Source organism: Lepus europaeus, chromosome 10 (assembly GCF_033115175.1).
Source record: "Lepus europaeus isolate LE1 chromosome 10, mLepTim1.pri, whole genome shotgun sequence".
Taxonomy (NCBI): Eukaryota; Metazoa; Chordata; class Mammalia; order Lagomorpha; family Leporidae; genus Lepus; species Lepus europaeus.
Window position 1 is genome coordinate 115985529 of NC_084836.1, and position 17952 is coordinate 116003480.

General features: G+C 60.1%; 1 protein-coding gene across 1 annotated transcript in view; it reads right to left on the bottom strand.

The window, feature by feature from the left end:
* NFATC2 (nuclear factor of activated T cells 2) overlaps window positions 1–17952 on the bottom strand; it is a 119479-nt gene that overhangs the window by 46829 nt on the left and 54698 nt on the right. The window contains exons 5-6 of the mRNA XM_062204365.1: window positions 17276–17448; window positions 6229–6369 (exon numbers count right to left, since the gene is read on the bottom strand). Of these exons, the coding sequence (XP_062060349.1) occupies window positions 6229–6369; window positions 17276–17448 (314 nt within the window). The remainder of the gene's footprint in view (window positions 1–6228; window positions 6370–17275; window positions 17449–17952) is intronic.

Consider the following 17952-nt stretch of genomic DNA (forward strand, 5'->3'; position numbering starts at 1 on the left):
ACCACAGACAGGCCGCTCGCTGGCACCCAGCACGATTTCTGGCAGTGGGCATGCGCACACCCAGGTTCTCCAAAAGCCCGCTCGTCGGTGGTCTCGCTCGCAGGCACCCACACATGACCGACTGCAGGAGCCTGTCGCTCAAAAGCCTCTTCACTCAGGCGAGCAGAGAGCCAGGGTTGCTGGACACACAGCTCTCTGCAAACAAGACCGTGTCATAGCACCCCCGCCCCCGCCCCCGCCGCAGCCCAGCCTCGGTTCCCCCGGGGCGAGCTGCGTGCCCGGCCAGCCTGTGCGTAAAGGGTGGGCTGCAGCCCGGGGGGCCGAGGACACTGGACGTGAGTCACCCAGGCCAAAGGCCGGCAGGGCCTTAGTCATGGCCCTGCCCCGCCTGGAGTCGGACATCTCCCAGGGGAAGCCCGGTCTGGAGGCTCCCAGACCACGGCCATTGTGTTTAGGGGCTGCCACTCGGGCCCGAGCCAGGCCGGGGAGAGAAACAGGTGCAAGCAGGCAGCATGTGCACCGAGAAGGTTCCAACGTTTCCAAGATACGAAATGCATGGAAAAATCCTTAACTTAGCAGAAAAAAAAAAAAAAAAACATTCAAAGCATATGCATTTATATTTATTAAACAAAGCTCAAAATACCACCTTTGGGAACCTCCAAGTAATGAGGTGACTCATGCCAGCCAGGACACGGTGACTCAGTGGAAATCAGGGAACTCCTCCACCCACGCCTCCTTCTGAAAAATCAATCCACCCTCGCGACAGGTGACAGGAGGCTCTGCCGGCGGCCGCGCCAAGACAATCAGCCAACAAAACAAAACACCAGTCCTCTTCAAACAATTTCGGTTTCAAAGCTGAGTAACCCCGGGCAGGCCAGGCTCCAGCCTACGCCCCCACAGGACACACAGAGCCAGGGAGCGACTTGGCCAGGGCCAGGGGCCCGCATTAAGAAGGATTTACCCGCTGAAAAATTCCAAAACCCTGTGTCATGTGGGGGAACCTTCCAAAACACTGGGTCCCGCCCAGGCGCGGCGAGTCGCCCGGTGCCATGGCAACCCGGTTTCCGCTGCCACATCACTTTTATTTTTGTGTCCTTAGATTTTTTCCTGTTTTGCAATGTTTTGCTGGGACCCCCAACTCCGCCTGAGGCCTGGTGGCCGGGGGCCAGGGCTCCAGCTGAAGTCAGGAACAGCCTGGCCTCCCCGCGTGAACTCTGCCTGCAAGGTTACACATTTTTTAAATTTCAGAGAACACAGAAATGGCTTTTCAGCAATGCCTGAGGAAGACAAACAAGAAAGATCCTAATTGTTCTGTTTGCCTGCTCTGTGACGTGGCCATAGAAACTATTCTGGAGGTGATGAGAAATGATAGATGCTGGGGTCCTGCTGTCACCGACAGCGGGGCGACTCGGGGCTCCTGGTTTAACCCGTGAGCCTCGGTTTTCACAACTGTAAAATAGGTAGACTGCTGCCCGCCTCTCAGGGCCACAGGGACAACTAAGGAGGTTATGTTCAGGGGCCAGCGTGGTGGCACAGGGGGTAGTCCACTGCTCGTGACACCAGCATCCCACACGGGCACCAGTTCGTGTCCCAGCTGCTCCCCTTCCGCTCCAGCTCCCTGCTGGTGGCCTGGGAAAAGCAGTGAACAATGGCTCTGGTCTTTGGGCCCCTGCCACCCATGTAGGAGACCTGGAAGAAGCTCCTGGGTCCTGGCTTCGATCTGGCCTGCACTGGCCGCTGTGGCCATCTGGGGAGTGAACCGGCAGATGGGAGATCTCTGTGATTCTTTCAAAATAAATAAATAAGTCTTTGTTTAAAGAAAAAAAAAAGAGGGTAGGTTCCTCCAAAGATACAAACGAGCTCCCACTAGGTACCAAGGACTGGTCTAGGGCTGAGAATCCAGCAGTAAAACCAAGTCCCTGCTGTCAGGGAACTAAGAGTCCCGCACGGGAGGTCGGAGAAGCAGGACAAGTGCAGCGGTGCTGAGTGTTACCAAGACAACTGAGCAGGGCAAGGGGACAGAGCTGACAGGACGGCTGATCAAGGAGGGCCCCCTGGAGGAGGTGACTTCTGAGCTGAGACGTCAAACAGCAGGGCTGGCGTTGTGGTGCAGCAGGTTAAGCTGCTGGCTGGGACACCCACAGCCACGTCAGAGCGCCTGTCCGAGCCCTGGCTACTTTGCTCTAACCCAGCTCCCTGCTAATCTGGCTGGGAAAGCTGTGCAAGATGTCCCAAGTGCTTGGGCCCCTGCCACCCATTGGGGGAGATCCAGATGGGGTTCCTGGCTCCCAGTTTTGGCCTGGCCCAGCTCTGGCTATTGCAGCCATCTGGGGGAGTGAACCAGCAGACGGGAGATCTCTCCTCCTCCCTCTGTCGCCCCTTCAAATAACTAAGTAAATCTTAGAAAGAATGGGGGGGTGGGGGCAGTGCTGTGGTACAGAGGGTTAAGCCACTGCCTGTGACACCAGCGTCCCACATGAACTCCTGTTCCAAGTCCCAGCTGCTCCGCTTCCGGTCCAGCTCCCTGCTAATCTGGCTGGGAAAGGGCCAAAGGCTTGGGCCCCTGCACCCACGTAGGGGACCTGCATGGAGTTCTAGGATCTTGGCTTCAGCCTGGCCCAGCCCTGGCTGTTGCAGTCATTTGGGGAGCGAACCAGGGGGTGGAAGATGTCCCTCTCTCTCTAACTCTGCCTTTCAAATAAAGAAATAAATCTTTAGAAAAAAAAAAAGACTAAGGGGCCGCAGTCTTGTGAAGCGAAGCCAGGCCCACGGACAGGCACGCATACGTGCACTGCGCGGTACGTACGCTGTATTTTAGTAAAATGCTCAGAAAACGAGAGCGCTCGGAGAGGAACGGAGGCCCGGGTGTCTGAGGACAGATGCTAGGCCGGGGAGCAAGGGGAGGGGTGGAGGCTGGGAGCCGAGCGAGCGGCCGAGGCCAGATCACACAGGCTCTGCGAGTCGTGAAAAGACTTAAAATAGAAGTAAAAATAATAGAATAGCCGTTATTATTACTGCTGCTATAAATAAGACAGCACTTTCCAAAACACGAGGCCCGCTGCTCGCGGGAGCCCCGCGCTGGCCTCTCCTGCTGCTTTTCCACCGGTCTCCAATTTGTCATCTCGCTGCAGCACGAGCTGCCAAGTCCGTTTTCGTCCACGGCTATAAAAAGCCCGCTGGAGCGGGCGGTGCCGATGACCCAACGCGGGCCTAAGATTAGCCCAGGAGGCTGTCACCTTCCCTTAATGTGAGCAGCAGCTGGGATTCCCCTTGCCTGGAAAACTTCAAGTGTTCCACCCGCCCCGCGGCGCCCCTGCTGGCCACGGTGGCCATGGAGATGGGAACGGGGATGCGTTTTGGAAAAAAAGAAGTTGAGCAACAGGGATTCCCCCTGCTGAAGGCGGCTGGGCCGGGCCAAGCGCTCCCGAGGTCAAAAGAGCAGGACAGGCTCCTGCAAGTGCAAGGGGTCCCCTTCCCAGACCCCCTCCCCCTCCCCCACACTTCTCCAGCACCAGGCTCAAACCCACCGCCCTGAGAAGGCTGAGGCCAATCAGCGCTGGGCTGGTCTTTGCCCGAGCAGTCCAGGTCTCAGCCTGCGGCTGCACGGACCAGCTGTGCAGTGCGCCCTGGGTCTCTGAGCGTCTCTGTGCTCGGAGGCCCACCATACAGAGCGGGAGGGCAGTAGCTGTCGCCAGGAACCCAATCAGCCCCTCGCATCGGGCGCGCAGAGGGAGACCTGGCCCACCGCTTCTCGTTACTACGGTTGGTGGCCTTCAGCCTCTCTCGGTTGCACGGCGTACGTTTGGCTCCCCTTGGTCTTTGCACAGCCAAAACCCAACAACAGCAAAAGCTAACGTTTATGAGCCTGCTCTGCCGTGCCGCACACAGAGAGCCCGACCTGGAAGATCTCAGCCATCGCCTGCCCTCGCAGGGTAGGGACATCCTGCAGGGCATTGTACAGACGGAAAGGCTGGGTCAAGGGGGCGGAGCGACCCACGCTGGCGGCCATGGCGACTAAACACAGAGCAGGACTCGAACTCGGGCCTTCTGATGGTAGCAGCATGGCTGGCCAGGGCCGGGCCTGAGCAGGGATGGCGCTGGGAGCCCAGACAACCAATGCTCATTGCTCCCTGGTGTAATCTCATTTTACAAAGAGGGAAACTGAGGCGCAGGGAGACTGAACAACGGGACGGGGCTGGACACTGCCTGTGGACGTGTCCCCAGCCCCCGACAGAGACCGAGCTGTCCACCTGGTTTGGGAGGAGGCCGGGCAGAGGCAAGGGGCCCACCCACAGACATCCCGGGAGCTGTCGCCGCAACCTCCTATGATGCTCAGCTCTCCAGAGCCGAGGCCAGCTCTGCCTTTTCTTCCCTTCGAGAGGCAAATGTGCGAAACGTCTCGAGAAATGGAAAGAACGGAAGCAACTGAGCGCCACTCATCCATTCATTCATTCATTTACCAATTCACACAACAGATGCTTCACTGATACCTCTGGGCAGCACCGAAGAGTGTGAGTTCCCAGGACACTTGGCAGCGGCTGGCTCTGAGCCACTGCGCCTGCGGCAGGGCCCCGCCCCAGCCCTTCCCTGCAAGGCTGTGTCAACCTGGATGGCGGCGGCAAGGTGTTTGCCCCTCGACAGCATCTTCCCTTTGCCATCTGCGGGCTTCCTGGGGAAGCCAGCAGGAAGCCAGCCACGCAGCTTCGTGGTCTACAGAGGCAGCAAAGCCGGAGAGGCTCTGTCCACTTGGTCACTGCCATTGCACGCCTCCCTCCTGCTCAGGAACTTCCCGTGAGTCCCCATCACCTCACCCCTGCCCAGGCCAACCCAAAGCCATGTCTGTCCCCGGCGCTGGGAGACCCCACCCTGGCTGCTCATCCAAGTGCATTTCCTGGTGCCGATCAGCCTCTCTGCCTCTCGAGAGTCTAGCAAGTCCTTCCCACAGAGAGCACCGCACAGGGGCCACCACTGGGGACAGTGAGCCTCTCCCCAAGTGCACAGAGATATTCAGAACGGCCCACGGCCCTGGACTCCACTGCACCACACACGGCCTGAACGCTAGGAATGGCGAGGGAGGAGAGGATTCACTGAGCACTAACTGCACCAGGCACTGTCACACGTGCTCAACACGCGAGGAGGCAACCTCACGGCCGCCCTAGGAAGCAGGACTGGCATCACCCTCATCACACGGACGAGGCAGCCCTGTCCTGCGACCTGCCCAAGGCCACAGCTTCAGAAAGCAATGGCATCAGGTTCCCAGCACAAGCAGCCAGGGTTGAAAGCTCAAGTTCCTATCTCCTGGACAAAAGCAGCACAGTTTGCTCCCCACCGAGAGGCTTCTCACAGCAGACAGCTGGAAGCCAACAGAGGGGTCGGCTCAGGAAAGCACCCACAGGACAGCACGCAGTGCACCTGCTTGAAATCGGGTCCTCAAAGAATATTCAAAACTTGGACAAATGCCAGTGATGTGCCACCATTCACAAAACAAGACTCAAGTATGGATACAAGATTTCAGCGTAAGCCAGGCCTGTGCTGGCTGGGTTGGCCCTTTGAGGCAAAGCAGGGAGGGACCGGGCCTCTGCTCCCCTCCACAGGTGACACCACTTGGGCCTGACCTGGTGGGAAGCGCGGGTGGAGGACCCACAGGACCTCAGGCTCCCACTCTGCCCCTCCCTGCTTGGAACCTCTAACCTGCAGACTAGTGCTTTTCCACCAGGGGCAGTCTTGCCCCCGGGGCACATTTCTCAGTGCTGGGAGACACTTTTGGTGACCCCCACCTGAGCAGTGCCACCGGCACCAGGTGGGGAGAGGCCAGGGGCGGTGTCACAACAAGGCTTCAGCCCACGATGCCCACAACAGAATTACCCAGGGTCAGTTGTGGGCATAGCAAAGTCAAGATTGTAACCCAGGACAGTGAGGGGCAGCGCGTGCCCACTGAACCACCATTTTGGTTGCCCTTCCTTTGTGATAAGAGAAAAAAGTTTACAAAGTTGGCCTTGCTATTAGGGAAAAAATAATTTTAAAAAAAGTTGAGGGGGATAGACAACCATCAGAATTACCCAGGGTCAGTTAAATACATTACAGCCCATCCTGCAGTGGTCAAGACCCAGGGAACAAAAGAGCTGGGTATAAAATTCTACACCGTGGGATCTACCGATGGGTACGAAAAGAGACAGCCACTTCTGCACAGCTCCAGAGGACAGAGAGAGAGCTCAGAAAGCCACTGACCGGTGGTCTTCTCAGTAAACACGACTTTGGACTCGGCCGTAAAGTTCTGTCCCGTGAGGATCATCTGCTGGCCCCCGTAGACCAGGCAGCTGTCGGTGTCTTGTCTCTCCACCATGGGCAGCTCATGGGCGGATCGCTGGGCTGAGGGGAAGAGAAAAAGAAAGGCAGTACGGTGAAGGGGGGGTCTGGTCCGAGGAGGTGGGTGGCAATTCAGCTGCAGCTACCCATGTCCGCCCACCACCTGTTGTCATGGCAACTGCAGAGCTGTCCCATGGATGACAAACCCTACGTTCCCATAAAAGCGCCCCAAGTGACCCCAGCTCATTTCATTTTAATGACACATTTTGTTTTCAAGAATCAAGGAACAAATGCTTGTTCCCAGGGAGGCCTTTTTTTTTTTTTTTTTTTTTTTTTTTAATGAGATGGGCTAATTGAAATTTTTGTACGGTTTCCTTTCAGTGTTTTCTCTCTCTCCATTCAGCGTCAGCACTACACGTGCTCAACTTCAGCCCTGCTCCTGGAAGGCTTCGGACATGCTCACTTCAGAATTCATCTGTGACCTGAACGGCCTGCAAGCCGGCACGGTCGGCACCCCCACGGGCTCATCGCCAGAACCCTCCCTCCCTCCCTCCCTCACTCTGCTCCGGCCATGGTCTCTGAACCACCTGGCACTCTCCAACCCTTGAGCACCTGCGTGTGCGAGTCCCACGTGGCTCTCCCCTCCTGGCTGCTTCCCCAAGAGGCGCCCTTAACCCTATCCCCTCCGCCTCCACCTCCCACCCCCAGACACAACAGCAGGACCAGCCCCGTGTGTCCCTCTTTGCAGCCTTTATCCTGTTGCGAGCGGTTTATCTTCTGTCCTCTCTCCCACCACACACTCACTACAAGGGGAGCCCCAGGAGGGAGGGGGCCTGCTTGGTGCACTGCCTGCTGTGAGCCCAGCGCGGGGACCTGCGCCTGGGACGCCGTAGGAGGAGCACAGGAGGGCGGGCGCTGGAATCAGATCTATAGTAGGTGCTCGGTATCTGAAAGACGGAAGCACAGGGCAGCTTCGTGCTGCCCACGTCACCAGACTGGTGCACAGACGCTCACGGCACCCCTCGCAGGAAGGAAGTATGAAAATTACTCACACTCGACTGCAGAGAAAACTAAAGCTGAGACTGGCGGCTGCCACTTGGCTCAGGGCGCACGGCAAGGCCTGGCCTGGACCCCGGCACCCAGCCCTGCCCAGCCCTGAGCCCCGTCACTTAGCCACCCTCCCCATCCGCGGGGCAGGCATGCTGCAGGGACGCTGGAGACCCTCCCCAGGCACCTTCTCAGGCCGGGCAAGTGAGGCACAGGTCCCAGTCCCAGCCCCGGCCCCGCCCCCAGAGCAGGGGCCTGGAGGCGGGGCTGCCCCGAGTGAGTCACTTTGAGCTGCTGGCTTTCCTCCCAGAGCTCAGGGAACTGGGCCGAGGGCCAGCCCTGCTCATGCCAGGGGCCTGCGGGCCTCCCTACCCGGGAGCCGAGGCAGCAGCTGCGGGAGGCCCAATGCGACCCCTCCGCTCCAGGCCTGCCTGGGCTCCGGGTGGCCTGGCAGCCCCCTCCGGCTGCCCTGGGCTGCTGGGCCACGTTGGCGGAGCAGATACGTCGCGCACCAGCCCAGAGGCTCCCTCACTCTTCACCTGGACACTGCAACCCGGCTGCTGCCCACCCGTGCCGCTGCGAGGGGTGTGGGCTCTGGGTCCACGCCGAGGCTGCCCCAGCAGCTGCCCAGGGCTCCCACGGGGGCTCCCACGGGGGCTCCGTGATGAGGCCTTGCCTTCAGCATGGGGGCTGGGGGTGGCATCCTAGCTGGGCTGCCACAGATGGAGACTGGCAGTGCAGACAGCAGCCGCAGGTCCCAGCTTTGGATGAAGCTGGGGGGTCGCCGGGGCTTGGGGCCCGGGAGGGGGGGGGTGGCCAGAGCCACGCCTCCCATTTTACAGGTGGAAAGCTTGAGTCATCGCTACTGGGCGAGCCGGCCGAGGGCTCGCAGCCAGCGGGCCGGGGACGGGACGGGCTGTGAGCTCCCAGCGCGGGGCGGGCGGCTGCTGGGTGAATCACTGCTCGCTGCGCTCCCTGCAAAGCCTGGGATTCAACCCCTGCCAGCCTGGCACTGCCCACCCCTCACCCGGAGGAGAACTTGTTTTTCATGAAAATTTAAAGAGACAGAACCGAGAGGGGCGAGGGCGAAGTCGGGTTCCCTATCTGCTTTTATCCAACTCCAACAGCTCTGGAGTTCTGCGTGTGGCGGGCTGAGCGCGGGCCCTCGGCAGCTTGCTTTTCAGCTCTCAGCTGGCTGTCACGGGCACCGCCAGGCAGGGCCCACGGCGCTGTCACCATAGGAGGACACCCTGACGGGCTGCTTGGGCTGTGGGGTCAGGAAGCCTGCACCCGCCACCTCCCTGCTGTGTGGCCCGGGGCAAGTCACTGCACCTCTCTGAGTCGCAGCACCGGCCCTCCCCGCGGTGCAGGAGCTCCCCTGCAGAAATACGAAGGCATTTCAGCAGCCCCTGGGAGCATGGGATTAAGAGAGAACCTCATTTTGGTGCAGAAGGTTTTGCGATCCATGCACAGTTGGGTTTTTTCCCCTCCATGGAACCTGAGCCATACCCCAAGTCTGCAGACCCAAGTTTGCAGACCCCGGCGGCCACGGTTTCTCGAAGTGTTCCCCAGGTCGTCTACTGGAGGAGGACTTGATAAAAATGCAGACGCCCAGGCCACACCCACCGGGCCCCCACACTTAGGCACATTTGCATCTGAACAAACCTTCTAGGTGACTTACTACACACACACACACACACACTCACACACGCACACACGTGTTTAAGAGGCCACCTGAGGACAGGGGATCTCCTCTGGGCAGGCCCCAGTCCCAGGAGAGCCCCGGGGCAAAGCAAAGGAATCCAATTAGCCTCTGAAAGAGGAACTGCAGAGGCCAACCGCAGCAAAAGGACCCCCACCCCCCTCCCACTTCTCAGTCGCTCTGCTGCTAACGGGGGTGACACATCCAGGACTGGGGGGGTTCCCTCAGGAAAACCACTGGGACCCCTAGGCCTGTGTCCGCCCCCTGTCCCCCCCACGTTAGCCCCCACCGACTCTCCCTCTTTGCTCCTCTGGAGACCCCCAGCCAATCCGCACCCTTGGCCTACAGGTTTCTAACCAGACCCTGAGCAAGCCTGGGTTCCAAAGCCATCTTGGTGGGCTTGCGTTTGGCCTGGGGGGTGGGAGATGGGGATTGGGGGGCAGCAGCGGCCTCAAGCCAGCGATCTCCCAGGAATGCCCTCCAGGCCCCAGCTTCTGGCCCATCAGAAAGCGACTTGGGCTCTGGTATTTTACGAGCTCTGACCCACAGGGCGCTGTCGGCTTATCCAGCCTGCGAGCTGACTTTCACTGGCGGCAGAGCAGCAGCGCCTGCGAGGGGCCAAGAACCACAATCCACAGAGCGTGCCCAGAAGCGAGGCAGGAGAGGCGGGTGGGAAACTCATTTCAGCAGAGCAGGGGTGGGCGCACAAGGCGTGCAGCATCCAGCACACGGCCATCGCAGCTTTGTCCGTTCGTCTGTGTTCACACGGATGCACTGGGAGGTGACCTGGGGTCCTGGATGAGCAAAGACGCTGCAATGTGGCCGCCCAAGTTCAAAGCCCAGCTCAGTGACACCTGGGCGCTGGGGCATTGGCCAAGTCTCAGGACCTCTCCATGTCTCCCGTCTCCTCTCTGGATGGAGAAGCAGTGCGGCCAAACACCCCCGCCCAGGGCCGCCTGCAGGTGCACAGAGGCCATGCACATGAAGGGCCAGCATCACTGGCACCCAGGAAGTGTTTTTGTTGCTGAACCCCTGAGTCCACAAAGCAGGGGTGATCCCCATCGTAGAGCCGGGGACACGGAGCTTGGCACAGGGGGTGGGGGTGGTTCCTGAGGGCTCACAGCGGCACACCCGGTGTTGGGGGGATCTGGACTCAGACCCCAGAACTCCACAGCCCCTACTGCTACCCGAGACAGACCCTGTGGGCAAGCCAGCAGCTGGCCCAGGTCATCGCTCTGGCGCCACACCAGCGCAGCGCCCTGGCCGCTGGAAGGCCCTGTCTCTGTATCGGGTCTCCGTCCTTGGCTGCGAGCCTGGCCCAGTAAGACCAGCTCGGCCCAGGATGTGGTGCTGACTAGGGCCTCACCTGGGAGGGGCCACGGGCAGCGATCGGGTCCTCGCCTCCACACTGGATGTCCCTGGATCTTCCCTGGGAGGTGTGTGGGGTGGGGTGGGGTGGCAAGGGGACACCCAATTCTCCCATCTCGTGGGGTTGGTCTCCATGAGGGGCACAGGAAGGTGGCTTGGGGTGGGCAAATGCACAGATCTGCAGTGCATGCAACCACCTTTTAGCTGTGGAACTCAGGGACCTCGGCTTACTCACACGGGAAATGGGGCAGCAGTAGCCACCCCGTGACATGTCACGTCCTGGCCCATCCATCCTCAGAGCACAGGTGCAAGGTGGGCGCTCTCGCTTTCTCTCCTGGCCAGACTGACACTCTACCGCCCACAACATGCCAAGGGGCAGCATCCTCCGGAGAATTCCCCGACACCTGCACGGAACCTGACCTCCCCACCGGATGAGCTCCCTGGCCGCCAGGGGACCCAGCGACTGGGGTTGCGCCACGGGGCCCCTGCACTTCCGGAGACCCGGCTGCTCCAGGCTGCGCTCCACCGGGGCAGCACGGGCGCCTCGCTCACTGCTCACCGGGCACAGGCCGGTGCTCAGGGACCAGCCCCCAGCATGGCCTCTCGAGGTTATCATGAGGATGGAGATGAGCGAAGAGTGCCTCAGAAAGTTGGTGGGAAATGGAGTTACCAGGGAAGTTGGTTTTGGGGCAAAAATCTTTGAAATTGATCATGGTGTTTTTTTAAATAATACGCATTTCCCATGAACTTTCTGAAAACCCCTCATAGGCATGGATTTCAAAAGTTTTTGACCAGGACTGGCGTTGTGGAGTAGTGGGTAAAGCTGCCACCTGTGACACCGGCATCCCACCTGAGCACAGGTTCAAGTCCCGGCTGCTCCTCTTCCAATCCAGCTCTCTGCTGTGGCCTGGGAAAGCAATGGAGGATGGCCCAAGTGCTTGAGCCCCTGTACCCATGCAGGAGACCTGGAAGAAGCTCCTGACTCCTGGCATCAGCCTGGCCCAGTCCAGCCCATTGCAACCATTTGGGAAGTAAACCAGCAGATGGAGGGTCTCTCTCTCTCTCTCTCTCTCTCTCTCTCTCTAACTCTGCCTTTCAAATAAATAAAACAAATCTTTAAAAAAAAATGAGTTTGGCACAGCGGGTGTAGCCCCTTTCCGGTCACGGGACGACAGGCAACGTGTTCCGCTTCTGAGTGCCTCAGTCTTCCCGTCTGTAAAATGGGAGCACAGACCCCGCCCCTCTGTAACTCGGCAGCAGAGACCCCGCCCGTGGTGCTCCTCCACGGACTCAGGACAACACAGCAGGAGCGGGATGCGGCAGGCGGTGGATACCTGCTGCTTTCCTCCACCCTGCTGTCCTCTGCATTTCGTGTCTTCCTTGGTCCAGTGCTATGTGCTGGGCACTGTGCTAAACAGTTAAAAACAAGAAATCACTTCATGCCCGTCTCCCACCTGGAGCCCAGGGCCCCCCACTGCACTCGGGGTGAAACGCAAAGTCCTGAGCTTGGAGACCTCCCTCCCCATGGCCCTCACCTGCTCCACACTGTCTCCCTGGCTGCCTTGCTGTTCCCCGCCACAGGGCCTTTGCACTTGCTGCAGCCTGCCCTCGGCCCCTCCTGCCACCCCACCCCCCCGACCCAGGTTAACCTGCCACCTTCAGAGGGACTCCCCGGTCACCACGACAGGGTCACTGCCCCTTCACCCCCAAGCCACCGACGCACGGTCCTCGTCTCCACCACTTCGCTCTGTATCAAACGCCACCCTCGCTCGCTTGCTATTTCCGTCTTCCCACTAGAACGTGGCCTCCATGAGAGCAGGTGCTGGCCTTGCTCGTGGCTGCTCCCTCAGTGCCTCGGTGGAGCGCGTCTGTCACTCTCCAAGCACGGTTCTAGTGGCAGCAACGCCCGTGAGGAGGCCCCCGAGGAGGGCGCAGGCGGGATCCGCACACGGCGGGAACCAGGGAACCCAACAAGCTCGTGTGCGCTGCCGGGCCTCGCTGCTGGCCTCGCTGCGGCTCCAGGCGTGGCCACCGTCTCCCTCCCGAGCTGTCCTGGGACAGCGCAGTGGGGCCCAGAGGGAGGGTCGGCACCGCTGAGGGTTTTCAAAGCTCCGGCATCAGGAGGCGGGAGGTGGGACAATGCAACCGACTCGCCAGGGGGAACCGGCGGTGCCTGACCCGGCCTCATTCCCGCATGAGCACCCTGAGGTCGTCACCCTGAGCCAACGTTTCTAGAAGAACCTGCAGACAGATGCCAACCCCAAGGCCCATACCCTGACCGTCAGCCTTCAAGCCACAAGCCACCAACAGCAAAGACCATCCCTGCACAAGTCTCCCACGGACCCGCTGTGCACCGTGTACGGAGCCCCAGCAACGCACGAGATGGCAACAGGCCTCTCCCCACAGCAGACACACGGCCCACGGCATGGGAAGATGGGGTCGTGCCATCAGCGTTCAATTAAAAGCACGTGAGACCCCACCGTAGGCTGGCTGCGAGAGCTGCAGTGGAGACGTCCCTGGTTCCAACTACGAGCGAGGGTGCGGCACCTGCCTATGCCCTGGTCAAGGGCAAGACGACCCGGAACGTGCATCGGCGCCCACACACTCACCGTGACCCAGGGGTTCACCCAAACAGGCACGGTCACAGCAGCTGCGTCCCTAACACCAGACCACGAGACCGACCTGGCCGCCTGCCACAGCCACACAGCGCGACACAGGAGTGGAGCCACAGGGCCACAGCTCGGCCCCCAGGGGCACGCAGTGTGCAGTTCCATTCCACCACGTTCTTGGGCGTGGACAGCTAGCAACAGTGATAGAAATCAGAACAGCGGCTGCCTGTGTGTGTGGCACTGGGGCGGAGGCCCACGGGGGAACCTCTGGCGTGAAGGAACTCTCCTGTTCTGAGTGCTGGTTACAAAAGTACATGCAATTGTCAAAACTCACTGACCAAACACAATCTGTGCAACCCGCTGCATCTTAATTACAGTTCAGAGAGAGCACGTGGGTCAGAGACAGAGAGAGAAAGAGAGAGGGACAGAGAGAGACAGAGAGACAGAGCGCGAGCAGGTGAGCCACTGCGGACCTCTGAAAAGTCCTGTGCCCGGGGCCAGTCTCGAGGGTGGGTCCCGGGCATCAGCGTCCCTTCCCTAAGCCCCCTAGTGGTTCTATCACACAGCCCCCTTGGAGAGCCTGTCACCTGGTGGAGGGGACAGTGTGGACAAAGGCCGTGGGGAGCGGAGAGCGGGCAGCCAGGGGCCAGCTGCAGAGATGGAGGGGGCGGAGGCTGTGGCTCCCTCCCCCACACCGCACACCCAGCCCATCCCAGGGGTCCTGGATGGGAGGGGGTGCGACAAGCTCACCCTTGCCAGGGACAGAGCAGCATGCACAGCGACACGGAGGAGGCAGGCACAGGGAGAGCCAGGCGAGAGCTGAGTGAGGCGGGGACAGCTGCTCCAGCAGAGCCGCCGGATCCGGGAGGCGACAAGCACCGCCCCCAAGGGTGGTCATCAGCTGGGACCCCGTGGGACGCTGACTCCAGGAGGAAGCAGGGGCTGGCGTGGCCACCTCTGGAAGCTGGGGTGGGAGCGGGGAACCAGCAGGAACCCGGGGCAGGACACCCAGCTCGGGCGGGCGACAAGGCCAGGCAGCCCGCAGCCACCTCTCGAGGTGCTGGGGAAGCAAGGCCGCTCCTGCAGGGCCCCGGCTCTGCTCCCCAGAATGTCCTCTGCCAAGGTGGGAAGGGGCACAGGCAGCACCCCGTTGGGGGAGTCCGTGGAAGGATCCAAGCAGCCCTCCCTGGCGCTCGGGGAACACCAGCAGGGCCCCCTCAGTAACAAGACCCCGGGCGGGAGCCGCCGGGGAGCCCAGCCCATCCACGCCAGTGAGCCTGCACCTCGAGCAGGCAGTGTGGACAAACGTTAGGAAGCTGCGTGTCCAGCAAAGCCAGGCGGGACCGCTCATCGCTGCTTCCTGCTTCTCCCTGCCAGCATCAGAGACGAGATGCAAAAGCCACCTCCGCCGTGACTAAGGCAGCCCGGGGGTAAGAAGCAGCCCACTCACGGATTCATCCATAAATATTTACGTTACCATCCTGTGTCACTACACGCTAGCGACTGATGCCACCACACTCAGGACGTCTCCCCACGCAGTCCACAGTAAGTCGAGCAGTCGGTAAATATTTGTGAAGGGGCCGGCATTTGTGGCACGGCGGGTAAAGCCGCCGCCTGCATCCCTCCATGGTTCGAGTCCCGGCTGCTCCACTTCTGATCCAGCACCCTGCTACTTCACCTGGGAAAACCGTGCAAGATGGCCCAAGTGCTTGGGCCCCTGCACCCACATGGGGGACCAGGATGAAGCTCCTGGCTCCTGGCTTCGTCCTGGCCGAGCCCTGGCCGCTGCAGCCATCTGGGGAGGGAGCCAGCGGACGGAAGACCTATTTCCACCCCACCTCACCCTAGCCTTTCTCTCTGTAACTCTGCCCTTCAAATAAATAAACCTTCAAAACAAACAAACAAATAAATAAAGTGGCGCCACCAGGCACTGGTCTAGAAAAACAGAACAAAGGAGGAGACAGAAACCACGGCGGGAGGCGAGGGACGACCAGCAGCTCAGTGTGGCGTTACCACGGTGGGTGGTGCGACAGAAACCAAAAGGAGAAGGTGCTGCCCGGAACGAGGAAGCTGGAGCCTCGGCCTCCTCCCTGCCCACACAGCGGCTGAATCACTCGGCCGAGAAAGCCTCAGCTTCCTGATCTGCCAGCCGAGGGGCTGAAGCAGCCAAACGCCCGCTGCAAGAAAAGCATCAGGATTTGCAGGGTCGAGACGGCTTCCCAACGCCTCTAAGAGCCAGCAGGACGCGCGTGTGGCTCAGCGGGGAGCCTCCGAGTCTCAGATCGCCGCCACCAGCTAAGTCGACTCGAGGAACCAAAGAACCAGAGGACACAGGCTTGTATCAAGCATGGACCACAGCCCTGCCCCGGGGATCGAGCCACTGGCCAGCAAGGGCGGTACCGTCTCTGCTCAAACCCCACCCCCACCCCGATCGGTGATCAAGAGCCAAGCTCTCTCCCAAAAACATCTTGAGGTGTTCAAAACCAAAGCCAAGGCGGGACAGTGGCCACGAGCAGCATTTGGGGAACCGGTGAGGCCCGCCGAGCTGGGCAGGGCAGCACTCACTGCACGCAGCGCCCGGATCTTCGTGCTGCGAGCCATGCGGATACGGCTCCAGAGCATCCTACAAAGGTTCACATGCAGGAGGCGTGGTCCCCAGTGGTGGTGGCACTGGGAGGTGGCAGAACCTTGAAGAAGTGGGATCAATGCACGTGGCCAACCACCTGGGAAGGGGTGCACGCTGGGCTCACTGAGTGAGCCAGTGCCAGCGACAGGCAGTCAGCAGACAGCACCAGCCTGGAGCCTGAATCTCTCCGGATTCCCGTCCTACTCCGCCACTTCCTGCCGGGATGCACCTGCTAGGCTGCAGCCCAGGGCCCTCACCAGAGGCCGAACGAATGGGGCTGTCCAATCTTAGGCTTTCAGGCTCTACAACTGCGAGCTCAATAAACCTCCGGCTTATACAGGACCCTGCTGTGGGCATCTGGGGAGAGCAGTGGGACAGGCACGCAGGCTCCCGAGAGCACACACAAGCACCAGCTCAGCCTGCACCCTGACTGGCAGAGCCCCTCAGCTCATTTCCCAAGACCCAGAGAAGGGTACACCCCGCCGCCCTGCAGGCGTCCAACCCGCGAGGGCCCTGCTACCTCTATTCTCTCCTGGAGCAGTCACAGACAGCAGGGTGGGTGGAGGATGTTCCTCCCCCTCCTCAAACTCCACCCAGCCCCCTTCTCTCCTTCCTGTCACCTCTGCGGGAAGCTGACTTTGACAGTTACAGTAAAACGTCCAGTAAAAACAGAAAAAAAAAATTCTGAACCATCAGTTTTAACCTGGAACATGATAACAGCACAAAACATTCTTAGGAAAGAGAACTCCAAAGTAACAAACAGTTTTTGTTTCTAGAACAACGCTAACGTCTTTCTCCTGTATGCTTTTTAACTCCTACGCTTTCAAACACTGAGCAGACAGTAAGCCTCGTCACATCGAATTACAGAAACTAAGAACAAAACTGTTGCAAGAGGTGCCGAGGTGTGAACGCAAGGCTGTTGCTATTCTGAAACCTGGTGGGAATGAGCCAGGCTTCTCGCAGAACCTTCCCGAAGGGCCTGTCTCGGCCACTCCTTTCCGGATCCTGAAGAGCTGCTGCAACCTTCCAGCCCTTTACTTGGGCATCTGCAGCCTTGCCAGACCGGAAGCTCGGCGAGCGTGGAGAGGAGTCTCACTCCTCTGCAGACCCCCCACAGCCAGCACAGCCCCCGAGCCCTGACCCTCGCAAACCGAGGGCGTGGCGTGGTACAGCTGCAAGAGCCATCAATCAGCCAAGGCTCCGACACCTGCCCTCCGGCTTCTGGTCATGGACACCACTTACTCCCTCTTCATCTGTACAGTGGGCACAGTGTCACCAGCAGTGCCAGGAGCCGCTGTGAATATTCCATGAGCTCCTGCACACGGAGCGCTTGGCACAGCCACTCACAGACTCATTTATAAACGTCGCAAATCTTCTCGACAAAGCCGTGAGCTACTCGCTAGCTGTATGATTTTTTTAAACTTCCTGTAAGGCCACAAAACCCTCCACAAGTCGACAGAAGCAGAGAGAAAACCCTTACGTGGCCCTTGGGCCAGCTTATACCCTGGGGGTCCCGTGGACGCTCGCTGGCCACCCTGGGCGCCCTGCTCTGCCCAGCGTGGGAGCTCACGGACGGGATGCTTTGCACAAGAGGACCCAGCCCAGCACCCGACTTACAGCACTCGATGGGGTTGGACGCCGTCTGCAAGGAGACGATCCTGCCGCTGGCCTCGGGGATGTGCACCCGGAACACGAGCCTCACCCGCGTGTTCTTCCTGCCGATGTCCGTCTCGCCCTTGCGCAGCTCGATGTCGGCGTTGCGGAGTTTCAGGATCCCCGCACAGTCGATGCTGCCGGGAGATGGACAGCCCCGTTTATAAGGGACCCCCTTAACGAGCAGGATCGATCCGCCACAGACCCAGCTTGGGCAGCTGGCAGCCACAGGGGGACACCGCAGTACGCCGAGGTGGCGTAAAACCACCTTCCAAAGCAACTAGAGAGGTTCCCCAGGGGGAAGGTGCCTCTCTGGGGAGGCTTCTCGTCCCAACTCCTCTACTCTCAAAAGCATCTGAAAACGCCCAGCGTGAAGCTAGCTGGTGGACTGCACGGTGGCGGAGGGCAGCGGATCTACAGGAAGTCCCCGGCTTGGGCAGGGGACCCTGGCTGGGTGAGAAACCTCCGGGTGAGCAGGAAGTGCGTGCTGGGGGGTTAAAACAAAAGAGGCCAAGGCCGGCGCTGGGTCTCGGTGGCCCAGGACAAGCCGAGAGTGACGAGGCAGAGATGGAAGCCAGGGACACCACAGTGCACGCGGACACGGCTCAGGAGTTCTGTGCAGGATTCTCGCATTTTCCTGT